The sequence below is a fragment of the Phacochoerus africanus genome, chromosome 7 (genome assembly GCF_016906955.1).
Source record: "Phacochoerus africanus isolate WHEZ1 chromosome 7, ROS_Pafr_v1, whole genome shotgun sequence".
NCBI lineage: Eukaryota > Metazoa > Chordata > Mammalia > Artiodactyla > Suidae > Phacochoerus > Phacochoerus africanus.
The window spans coordinates 10,059,022-10,071,047 of NC_062550.1; the positions used below are offsets into that span (position 1 = coordinate 10,059,022).

At 55.7% G+C, this 12,026-nt stretch overlaps 1 protein-coding gene across 4 annotated transcripts in view; it reads right to left on the bottom strand.

Annotated features, from left to right (window-relative positions):
• Positions 1 to 12,026, bottom strand: part of TRIOBP (TRIO and F-actin binding protein) — a 61,158-nt gene that overhangs the window by 32,021 nt on the left and 17,111 nt on the right. For 3 of the 4 annotated variants that reach the window (XM_047786313.1, XM_047786314.1, XM_047786315.1), the window contains exons 5-7: positions 9,134 to 9,248; positions 7,366 to 8,478; positions 4,043 to 4,120 (exon numbers count right to left, since the gene is read on the bottom strand). In XM_047786313.1, the coding sequence (XP_047642269.1) occupies positions 4,043 to 4,120; positions 7,366 to 8,478; positions 9,134 to 9,248 (1,306 nt within the window). Of the gene's footprint in view, positions 1 to 1,873; positions 2,012 to 4,042; positions 4,121 to 7,365; positions 8,479 to 9,133; positions 9,249 to 12,026 lie in introns of all 4 variants that reach the window. The other variant, XM_047786318.1, reaches the window with a different exon arrangement.

Sequence of the window (12,026 nt, forward strand, 5' to 3'; positions counted from 1 at the left end):
AGAACTCTAGCCCAGGCTTCCTGGCTCTTGACCTGGGACTAATTTCACTCTCTAGCCCAAAAAATGTTTGAAGCTGCTCTAAGCAACTGTCTGGGAGGCTCCACCAGCAGTTCCATCTCTCAGCTCCTGATTTGCCTCTTGCCCTGATAAGAGAACAGCTACAAACTCATTGCGCCTCAGTTGCCACATCTGTCTAATGGGGAAAACCTACCAGAACTCTCGGGGCTGCAAGAAGGATTCAGGGAGATCAGGATGCACGGAGGTGGAGGGGGTGGTGAAGTCAGCCAGAGCAGGGTTCAAATCCTAGCTCTCCCTTTTGTGTGACCCAGAACAAGTGAGTTGCCTTTCTTCATCTATAAGTGGACAATACGAACTGAATGGTGAGGAATCCATGCAGCCAGGGATGCCATGTGCTGAACACAGAACTGGGCACATAGTAGGTGCACAATAAATGCTGACTATCATCACCATCAATATCATCCCAGAGCCCATTTCCCCATTTCTCTCCCCCCCCCAAACCAGGAACTTAGCTGCCCCCCTCCCGCTGGAACGACTGTGTTGCAGTGACCTTTAGTTATGCTGATAAGGTAATTCCCGCCCATGGCTTCAAGATACCACCCTCCTGCCCAGATAGCCACACGTTTGCCTGGTTATCCTTGTGCCTTAACCCCCAAAGAGCAGCAGAGAGGAAATTATGAAGGGGATGGTTGCTCTGATTTATCTTGCTGAGCTTTCATTATTAGTATATAGAAATGGAGTGGATGGGAGTTCCCGTCGTGACTCAGTGGTTAATGAACCCGACTGGTATCCATGAGGATTCAGGTTCGATCCCCGGCCTCGCTCAGAAGGTTAAGGATCCCGCGTTGCTGTGGCTGTGGTGGAGGCCAGCAACTGTAGCTCCGATTCTACCCCTAGCCTGGGAACCTCCATATGCCGTGAGTGCGACCCTAAAAAGACAAAAAAAAAAAAAGAAAGAAAGAAAGAAATGGATGGAAAAGTTAGTGTTTGGACACCACCTCTCCCCCCATCACGCCTCTGTGCATCCTGATTTCTCTGAGCCCTTCCTGCCAACCTGATCTGATCGGCTCCATAGATTTTTTTTCCCCATTAGGCAGATGTGGCTGCTGCGGCTTGGTGCATCTGACTGCAGCCATTCTATCCAGGCATAAGGAAAATCAGCAAGAGGCTGGCTCCTCTAAACCCTAGCTGGGCGACCCTGGGCATGTCAGCCTCACCTCCCTGGGTCTCAGTCCTTCATCTGTAGAATGGGTATACTTTCACCTGCCCACCGAGCACCAGCCCCCAAGCCAATGAGAGTACAACGGTCAGCCTGTCACTGAGAGAAGAGACCCCACGAGCCTGCCTGTGGCCCCTGGAGGTGGCTGGGCCTCTTCCCTCCCATTGTGGAGGGGGCAGGAGAGAGCAGGTCACAGCTGCCTCCCCTCTCTGCCCTGGAGGAAACCCTGAACCAGAGGCCTGAGTGTTTACAGCCCTCTCTGGGCAGGCGATGGGTTACGTAATGCCAGATGTTTGTGCAACTGGCCTGGGCCCAGGTCTGAGACACGCTCTGCAATCCGGAGCCCCTCACCGGCCCCCTTCCCTCTCCCCCTTCCCCCAGTCTGGCTCCCCTGGCCTGTTTGCTGATTGGGAGCTTTTGGCTCCGTGGATTATTCCATCACCCTTACCCTGAAAGCTGAAAAGGGCCCCAGCCTGGTCCTGCAGGTGAGACACCCCACTCACTTCAGAGACCATGGGGGCCTCGAACCGCGCTCTCTCGGCCCCGCCTCGCTCTTCTTTGACTGACACCAGCCTCTTCCCTCCCCTCCCCCCTCTCCCCACCCTCCCCCCTCCCGCCCCACTGGAGCCAGCCTACCCTTTGCCACCTGAGGACCCCCAGAGACAGCAGGAACGGATTGAACAGCGTGGGACGGTCCCCGGGCATCCGCCATGAGGTCACCAGTCGGCCCTTGAGTGGGCTCCCGGCCTTGCCCTCTGCTGGCCTCTTGTCTGCCTGTCAAACAGGGTCCAGTGTTGGTCCCCAAGTCTCTTTGATGGGATGGGGGAGTCTCTGACGACAGCCACCCCTTCCCGTGCTGCCATGCCCACCTCAAAGGCCCTGGGTCCCCATCTTTCTTGTCCACACTGCGTGGTGTCGGCCGACAGCTCTCCTGGGGCTCGGCACCCCTGGGGATGAGCAGGAGGGGCGTGGGGACCACAAATGTGTGTTCAGCCCGCATGGGGTTTTCAGATTATTTGCATCACGTTCCAGTATTAAATAATCAAGAGGTTTAGTCTATAACTACATACTTCCAGCTGCTCTTGAAATGTCTAAAGATGGAGAAACTCTGGGCCCCTCTTTCTTATCCCAACAACCATGGGAGCCAAGGGCTCACCCATGGACCTCCTAACCCCGGGGTCCCTCATCCACCTCTCTCCTCACCTTTGTGAAGGAGTCACTGACGTCTACAGCCACACCCAGCAGAGCCCCCAGGCGCACCCCCTTTGGAGTCGTCCTTGTTGGGGAAACTGAGACCCCAGTACGGCAGAGGCATTTGCCCAACGTCACATAGCAGGTGACTGGCAGAGGCAGGACAGAGCTCAGCTGTCCCAACTCTCCAGAGTCCAGAGAGTCTCTGGACATGGGACATGAAGCATCAAAACACAGGTCCAGGGGGTTTTGAGGGGAGGAGTGTCCCCACTCTGTCACTACATCCCCATCACAGCCCTGACACTAGACCGTGGGCGCTGTGCCCGGGCTCCAGTTCACCTCTGGCCCACACCCAGGCACAAGTGCTCTCTGAGGGTTTGTGAATGCCTGCCTGCCTGCATGCATGCTGCATGAAGGAGGCAGTTATCAATTCTGTCCAACCCAGGCTTCCCGGAGGTGGAGTGAGAGGTTTTCTATGTTGCTGGGGCCGGCCTATTTCATGATGACTGGAGGGGGACCCCTGCATTGCTATTTCCTCTTTGTTCACAGACCCCAGGAAGTATGAGGAAATAATCCAGAAAGAGGAAGAGCAACGGTGCCGGAGTCCCTGTGAGAGCTGGCAGGGTGCTTAGTGACCAGTCCCCTGTCCTCTCCCATTTCCCAGATGGCAAACCTGGCCCACCAAGCAGTTTAGGTTGCTGCTTCTACGGCGCGAGGCCACGCTGGCAATCAGGGCAGAGCCGGGAAGCGGCGTTGCTGGGAGTCCTGAGCCCTGGGTCCTAATTGGAGCCCAGCCACCGCCACCGACCGGCCATGTGATCTAGGACAACTGTCCTGCCCCTTGTTTCCCCATCTGCCCTGAATCCCCCCAGCTCTGACTAGCAGCAGGGCCAGATTTCGGGGCTCTGGGCTGCCAGACAGACGCCCCCCATCACACCCGGCTTCGCGGGAACAGCAGGACAGCAGGATTAGGAGAGCTCAGCCTCAAACAGCCCTGTCTCCTCCCCGCCTCCCGCTGCCCCAGGCCCTCGGCTCTGACCTCACCTCTCTGGAGGCTGCGGGTGATGAGAACAGTCTGTTTGGCAGGTCGTGGGCAGGGGCGGGGCGGAGCAGCTGCTGCAGCTGCAGCCAGGCCTCAGGGCAGCCTCGGCGGGTCCCACCCTTGCACACAGCTCTCCCGCCCCGCCCCGGGACCCTGGAGAGCCTCCAGGCCCAGCTGACTTCCGTACCCCCTCGGTGTTCCTCTGGCTCCGGCTCCTGGAAACCCTACCCTTTCTCCCAGCCTGGCCAGCCCTCCAGAACCAGAAGGACCTTGCCTTCAGAGAACATCAGGGCCAAACTGCCACTGGCCCAGGGAAGGGCAGTGACCTTTTCAGGGCATCCTAGCAAGTTGAAAGCAGAGCCCTGGACTTCTGACCCCAGGATTATCCACCTACCCAGGTTCCCAGGCCAAAAAGTGGCCCTTGCTGCCCAGCTCTTCTGGAATCCTTCTTCTGAAGGACCCCAAGGCAGAGCCAACCTTGGTCTGGATGATGCTGGAGCTCATCTGAGGACCTCGGCCCACCTCCAACCTGACGTCCCCTCCCTGTGTGCCCACACCCATAATCCAACTACCGAGTCTGCCTGCTTCTGGTCAGTCGGGGAGTCTTGGCTTCTGCTTCGTTCTGACTCCTCAGGCGCCTTTGATTGGAACTGGAGATAAGAAAGAATACAGCTTAGGTCAGGTTGTTCCCAGGTTCCAACCATCTATCCTACTTTTTTTTTTTTTTTTTTGGTCTTTTTAGGGCTGCACCTGCAGCATATGGAGGTTCCTAGGCTAGGGGTCGAATCGGAGCTGTAGCAATGCCAGATCTGCGCTGTGTCTGCAGTTTACACCACAGCTGACGGCAACCCTGGATCCTTAACCCACTGAGCAAGGTCAGGGATCCTGCATCCTCATGGATAGTCGCGTTTGTTAACCACTGAGCCACGACAGGAACTCCCATGTACCCAGCCTCTTATCCATTCATTCATCATCCATCCATCTAACATCCACCTAGAATCCGTCATCAATAGATCCATGTATATCCACCCAACCATTCAAAATCCAGCCTGTGTCATCCACCCATTTTCTATCTGACATCCATTATCCCAATACATCCATCTTCAGTGTATGCACCACCTCTCCATCCATCCCATATCCATGTATCCTTCCTGAATCCATCCGACATCCATTTGTCCATCATCCATCTACCCATCTCCGCAACATCCATTCACCATCCATCATCCATCTTCCAGATTTACCCGTCCCTGCCACACCCATCTGCCCGGGTTCTCCCCAACATTCATCCATCCGTTAATCACACCATCCATCATCTGAGCAACGTCTGTCTAGCCCATACCCATCCTCTGTTCCATTCATCACCCATCCACCCATCCATCCACCCATCTGTCACCCATTCACTATCTCTTTCTCACTTGTCCAACATATATCTTCTGTCTATCACCAGTTCACACGTCTGTCATCCATCGTTCATCCATCATCTGCCCACTGACCGACCCACCCTCCATCTATTTCTTCCAAACCCTCAAGCATCCATGTATTTACTGGTCAACCAGCCAAGGAGTTCCTCCTTTGTGTCAGACCCTGGACCAGGAGCCAGAGGTACAGAGATAATGTAGGTGCAGTTCTTGCTTGCAAGGAGCTCATGTTTCTTAAGGGGAAGGACAATTAAGCATGATCACATGAAGAGTAGCCGAACCACCAAGCCCAGAAGGGAAAAATCACCAACCCAGGGGTGGGGTGAGTATTCAGGGAAGGCATCTCAGAACAGGGCACAGCACAACAAAGGGCAAATCCGGGGTAGAAGGCCAGGAGGGATGCCATGCCAAAGATCTCCTAGAGGTGACCTGCTGGAGCCCCCGCAGGCCCTGGTGAATGCTTCTCCTGTGTCATATTTGAAACACCCTTAGGCACCTAGTGCTCCCACCCCTCCCCAGTCACCATCTCCTAACCGCCCAGGGGCCTCCGAGCTTCACCATAGAGTAACTCTAGCTGGAATCTCTCTGTCCCCACCCCTTCCCATTTAAGCAGGCCAGCCTGCAGCACCCCTGCATCCACTGGGATGCAGCATCTTCTCCGCCCTGAGCTGCCTGTGGTCCACCTGCCTCTCCCACCAGCCTGACAGCCACCTCTCATGTGGTGCCCCAAATCCCCAAATCTCCTTTTGGTCCCAAGGGCAAGACCAAGCTGGCTCATCCCTGCATCACTGGTGTCAGTGCATTAAGTTGATCAGAGGACAAATCATAGCAGCCTCAGGGAAGAACAGACACGGAGGCTCCCTAGTCCTGCCATGGGCTCAGGGGCTCCCCAACAGAGTGGTTAAAAGCTCAGGCTTTGCTGGAGTTCCCTGGTGGCCTAGTGGTTAAGTATCCAGCATTGTCACTGCTGTGGCTGGGCTTGTTGCTGTGGTGCAGGTTTGATCTCTGGCCCGGGAACTTCTGCATACTGTGGGCTTGGCCAAAATTTAATGAATGAATGAATTTTTAAAAGCTCAGGCACTGGAGCCGATACTTTGATCTCATTTCTCTTGACATATGTGTGCCTGGCAAATGCTTAATGAGTCTGAGCCTTATATCCAGCTGTGCATGTAAAGCACCAGCCCAGGAGCCCCTGGCACCCTGTAAACTCTCCCCCGTGGATGACAGGGCGTGCACATCGTAGAGGGGAGGGTTTGGATGAAGGCGCAGGAGCCTCCATATCGTCCCACTGGCGCCTGTCAGGGGAGCAGTTGGTCCCACTTTACAGGGAAGACCAGGACCAAGAGAAGCTGTGTCCAAAACCACATGCTGTGAGCTGAAGGCAGCCTGCAGCCTCTGCCTCCAGGACCCTTCCCACTCACCATCTTCAGATAAATGCTGACTCTGTGATCCTGCTCTTGGGCCAAAGAGACAGGGTAGGCACTCGGCGAGCACCTCCTATGTGCCAGGCATTGGAGCTGCTTGGTGCATAGGCCCTCACTTAAGCAGCTCTCTCGGCAGCCAGCCCAGCTCTGTGAGCATTTGTGCAACCACTTCCTTTTGCCTGAGAGGAGACAGAGGGGCCGCAGGGGATAAGCGGAGCTGTCCTGACCTTTGAGAAACTTGAAAGACAGCAAGCAGGAGGGGACCGCATGGGCTAGAGTCCCAGACAGGGCCAGGCAGAAACCACCAGAGGCAACACAAACCGGGTGCTGTAGGGGCAGGGAGGGAAGGGAGAAGACCCTGGCCACAGCATCTTGCTTGAGGCCTCAGGGGATCTACACAGAGCCAGACCTGGGGCCCACCCCTCCCCCCAGCCCTTACTGGCTGTGTGACTTTGGGTGAGTGGCTTAACCTCTCTGGGCTTCAGTTTCCTTATCTGTAAATGGATTGTGCCTTTCTCATCAGATGGCCAAGGAGATTAAATGAGGAAAATACCAGAACACTTTCAGACCAAGGCTTAGCACAGAGTAAATGCTCAAAAAAGCGCTGGTTGGAGTTCCCATCGTGGCGCAGGGGTTGACGAATCCGACTAGGAACCATGAGCTTGCGGGTTCGGTCCCTGCCCTTGCTCAGTGGGTTAACGATCCGGCGTTGCCGTGAGCTGTGGGGTAGGTTGCAGACGTGGCTCGGATCCCGCGTTGCTGTGGCTCTGGCGTAGGCCGGCGGCTATGGATCCAATTGGACCCCTAGCCTGGGAACCTCCATATGCCGCGGGAGCAGCCCAAAGAAATAGCAAAAAGACAAAAATAAAATAAAATAAAATAAAAAAATAAAAAAAAGCGCTGGTTATTATCACTGTCCAGCTTGGCGATAGGGAAAGATTTTGTTCGGGAGGGAGGAGGAGTCCATGGGGGGAGCCTTTTCCTGGACACTCGCCTGGGGTGGGGCTGACTTCCAAACACCCCCCCCCCCACTGGGAAGTGAGGCTGACTTACCTCCCACTGGGGTGGGCTGGGGCCCTCTGCCGGGCTCCTGCTCCCCAGCTGGTCCCTCTCCTCCAGACCAGCCGTCGGTGAGGTCTCTGGTCCGCTTGTCACTTTGGTCTTTGGCCACTGGGTGGAGGTGCTGGGGAGGCCGGGCGGCTGGCTGGAGCCCTGGGCCCACTGCCCAGGACTGTATCCATTGATGAGGGTAGCCCCTGCCTCTCCTTCAGGCTGGCGGTGTGGCTCTGGCTCCAGCTCCAGGGTAACCTTCGTGCCTGGAGAAGCCGTGCCTGGGCCAGCGCAGGGTCCAGCTGGGTCCTTGTGGGGCAGCTGGGCCCGCAGGAGCTCCAGGAGGCCCTCCCAGTCCAGCCTGGGAAGATGGCAGGGGAGCGCTGGCTCCTCCAAGTGGGTCCAGGCCCTCTCTCTGGGTGCCCCGAGAAGACTCACCAGGTCCCTCCAGTCAAGCTCGGGCGGCTGCTCGGGGCCGTGCAGGTGTGGGCAGGTTCCCTCCACCCCCCAGCTGGCAGCAGGGGGTGTCTCAGGCCTCTGGGATTTTGCGAATTCTGCCGCCCCTGTCCCGGAGTTCTCCGGGGAGCTCACAGGTTGCTGAGGACCGGACAGCTCCTGCAGGCTGCCCCAGCCCCTCTGAGCCGACCTGTCAGGGGGCTCCTGTAGCCCATTACTGGGGGGCTCCTCCCAGGCCTCTGACCGCCCCCAGTGAAAGGCGGGGCTGCCCAGCAGCCTCCAGCTCTCCTCAGACTCCCTGGGAGGGCCCTGCCATGCTCCCTCTGGGGCTCCGGGAGCCCCCCGGCTGGGCACCCCAAATCCTAGCCAGCGCCCCGGGCCCGGGCCCTCCTCCAGGTGTTGGTGCAGGCCCCAGGGTCCTGGTGGTGCCTCCTGACTCTGGCACCCTCCGGGAGGCTGTCTTGGGGCTGCCCGGCTGCTCTGCAGATGTCTCTCTGTCCGCTGCTCCCTCTCAGGGGTCCTGGCTGACGTCCTTGGGGGCGGCGAGGATCCCCGGAGCTGCCGGTCCCCCTCCGGCCGCCTCTCGGGGCTCCTGGGACAAGGGGCCTCTGCTCGGCTCCGGCGGGCTGGTTCTGCCTGCTGCGCCAGGGGCTTGATTACCTGAGGATGGGGAGGGGGGGAGGTTAGCCTCCAGGACCTTGCCTGGCTAGTGTCTGGCCAGGAGGACAGGAAACTGCAGCCTTAGCCAGGCCGTCGGGAGAGGCGAGCTGTGTCCTCACAGCAGGCCAGATCAAAAGTCACGTACTTAAAGTCTCTGGATTCCTTCCCAGGGGGTGTCAGCCCCTCCCTCTCACCTGCCTTCCTCAGTTCCAGAAAGAGCTGCAGAGAGCTGCTCATTTTCCGGCTTCCCCCTCCCCCCAAGATATTGATTCCAACCGGGGCTATCAGGTGCCGAAATTTCCACCACCCTCCACAGGGTCGGGCCTTCTAATAGTTTCTTTAAAAATACAAATCCCCCCCCACCCCGCCCCAAGAGGCTGGACTGGTGCATGGGGGGTTTTCCATGCAAACTTCCCAAGATGACAGACAGCTCATAAGGGAAGGGGGCAGCATGGACTGGCCATCTTCAAGACAGACGGATTCGGGTCCATCTCAGTTTTTCCAGGAGCTGCTGGCTCTTTGGGAGAGGAAGAAGCTGGACCCCCGTGATGGCGACTCTGAATAGGGAACTTTCCTTCCCAGGCCCTGCCCGGCACCTTGAGTAGGGGAGAAGCCATGAGGGTGCAGGGGCCCCAGACAGGCTGGCAGCGCTCACCTCCCTGCTGAGGGCAGAGCTGGGTTGTCTTCGGAGAAGTTGGCTCTGATCTTGGCTGGGCCGCTGCGACCGCCCCTCGTCCCGGGCCTGGAAGGCCCCTGGTACCTCGGACCTCCTATGAGCAAAGGGCCCTTGGGACTGTCCCACTCCCAGCACCCCAGACCCTCTAGTCCTACCCCCAATGGAGGAGATGTAGCAGATGCAGGGACCCACCGAAAGCTCACCAAAGGGCCCTAAATGAGAGAGGATGCTTCCAGGGCCTCAGTTTCCCCTTCTGTAAAATGGGACAGTCAACCCTGCCCTAGTCTGCCTGCTTCCCAGGGCTGCTGTGAAGGTGGAATGAGAAAAAGGATGAGTGGAATTCCCATTGTGGCTCAATGGGTTAAGAACCCAACTAGTTTCCATGAGGACATGGGTTCCATCCCTGGCCTTGCTCAGTGGGTTAAGGATCCAGGGTTGCTGTGAGCTGTGATGTAGGTTGCAGACGCAGCTGTGGCTGTGGTATAAGCCAGCAGCTGTAGCTCCGATTAGACCCCTAGCCCAGGGAACTTCCGTATGCCACGAGTTCGGCCTAAAAAGACCAAAAAGAGAGAGAGAGAGAAAGAAAAGGGCTGAGCAAAGGTGGGTGGCCCAGCCTTGGCCCTGACTGCCTCCAGTCTCAATCAGCACTTCCTTTCTGACTGCCACCCCACCAGCAGCCCACAGCTCACCCCCAGACAAAGGCTAGACTGGTCCTTGTAGGAATTAAGATTTATGGAGCATCTGCTGTGTCCCAGGCACTTGTACTATCTCATTTCATCTCCTGCAACCCACGAGGGGTGGACGGGAGACGCAGGATGTCTCCATATTCCATTCTCTCTGGCCTCTTCCTGTCCCTATGGTAAGTTCTGGACTTCCCGGGCCTGCCCTCAGCGCTAACAGGATGGCCGCCCTCTTAGCTGTTGGCGAAAGAGCTCTCAGCAAGATCAGAAAGAAGAAACGCCCTCTCTTCCCCAACAACTCCAGAAAGGCCCTCATAAAACTGTCCACGCAAATGTCATTTATAAGACATCTGGGCTTCAGGCCAACGCATGTTCGCGTGCTGTGGGCATGGCCAAAAAAATAAATAAAAATAAAATGGGAAGGGAACTTCTATCCAGGTCTGAGCAGGACTGCGCTCTGCAGTCGGCCTCCCGCTTGGGGACCAGGTTGAAACTCTACAGAGGCTTTGGAGAGTAAAACAACTATGGGCTGGAGGTTTGCTCTCTCTCTCTCCTTTTTTGCTTTTTAGGGCTGCACTTATGGCATATGGAGATTCCCAGGCTACGGCTAGGGATCGAATTAGAGCTACAGCTGCCAGCTTACACCACAGCAGTGCGTTGCAGGATCTGAGCCACATCTGTGACCTACACCACAGCTCACGGCAACGCCAGATCCTTAACCCACTGAGCAAGGCCAGGGATCCAACCCCCAACCTCATCGTTCCTAGTCGGAGTCGTTTCTGCTGCGCCACAACGGGAACTCCGTCTCTCCCTCTCTCTCTCTCTCTCTCTTTTTTTTTTTTTGGCCGTGCCCAAGGCATGGGTAATTTCCAAGGCCAGGGACTGAACCCACACCACAGCAGAACCGCAAGCTGCTGCAGTGACAGCACTGGATCCTTACCCGATCAGAAATCCTTTGTTCTTGTTTTATGGCTTTTGCCAGTGTCATTAGATCCATTGGAGTTCCTGTCATGACTCAGTGGTTACGAACCCGACTAGTATCCAGGAGGACGCAGGTTCGATCCCTGGCCTCGCTCAGTGGGTTAAGGATGCAGCGTTGCCACGAGCTGCAGTGTAGGTCAAAGACACAGCTTGTATCCTGCATGCTGCTGCAGCTGAGGCGTAGGAAGTGGCTGTAGCTCCTCTTCAACCCCTAGCCTGGGAACTTCTGTATGCCACAGATGTGGCCCTAAAAAGACTTAAAAAAAAAAATTTAGTTCCATCAACTAATTTGATTTTTTTTTTTTTTAGCACTTCTTAGCCTTTGGCTCACAGGGAACCAAAGTTCCCTACTTTGGAGTGTGTCTAAGTTTGAGGGCTGCCTGATCAGGTTCAATTTTTAATCCAGTTTGAAGCGAGAGAGGTCCCTTTCTCTGTGAGGTCTCTCGTATTAGAGTGATTTTCCCTCAGAACGGGGGTGCAGGAGCCTCTGGGAAGCAACAATAAAGATGACGAGCTGGGGAGGGTGACGGCAGAAAACACAGAAAACATCCATACAGGGTGGTAAGTGAATGCATTTCCCATAAAAACTCCAGCTTGTTAAGGGAGCATTCCTTCTGAGACTTTCCCCCCATGTGGGAGAAATTCAAGAAGATTCCGAGGCTCAGACAGATCCAGCCTTTCTGAAGCAGAAGCAACAGTGTCTCCCGGGGCCACCTGTGTCTGAGAGCTGGTGTGGCTGCACCCAGGGTGACAAAGGAGTCCTTTGAAAGCTTAGATGGGTTCTTCCACCTCCAGAGAATGGACAACAGCCGTCAAGTCTAGCAAATTCCATGAAGGTTCTGTTTTGAGTTCAAGAGACTAGAAAACGCTTATACGATTCTCAGATAAGAGAGAATTTTATATATATATATATATATATATGGGGGTGGGGGTGGGAAGAATGACGATATCAAGCTAGCTTTAATGTGACAGCCCTTTAAGAAAAAAGCTCCCAGGCTCCATTAGAAAGATGCTTGGACAGAGTAGATGCTCAATAAATATACGTTGAATCGATAAATGGGAGAAAACAAAAGTACAGCTCTATAGCCCCCCACTCATAAATTTCAGTTTGTCCCTTACAGATAGTTAAATAGGCTTATTTGTTTATTTTTTTAAGGGCATATGGAATTTCCCAGGCTAGGAGTCAAGTTGGAGCTGCAGCCAGCAGCCTA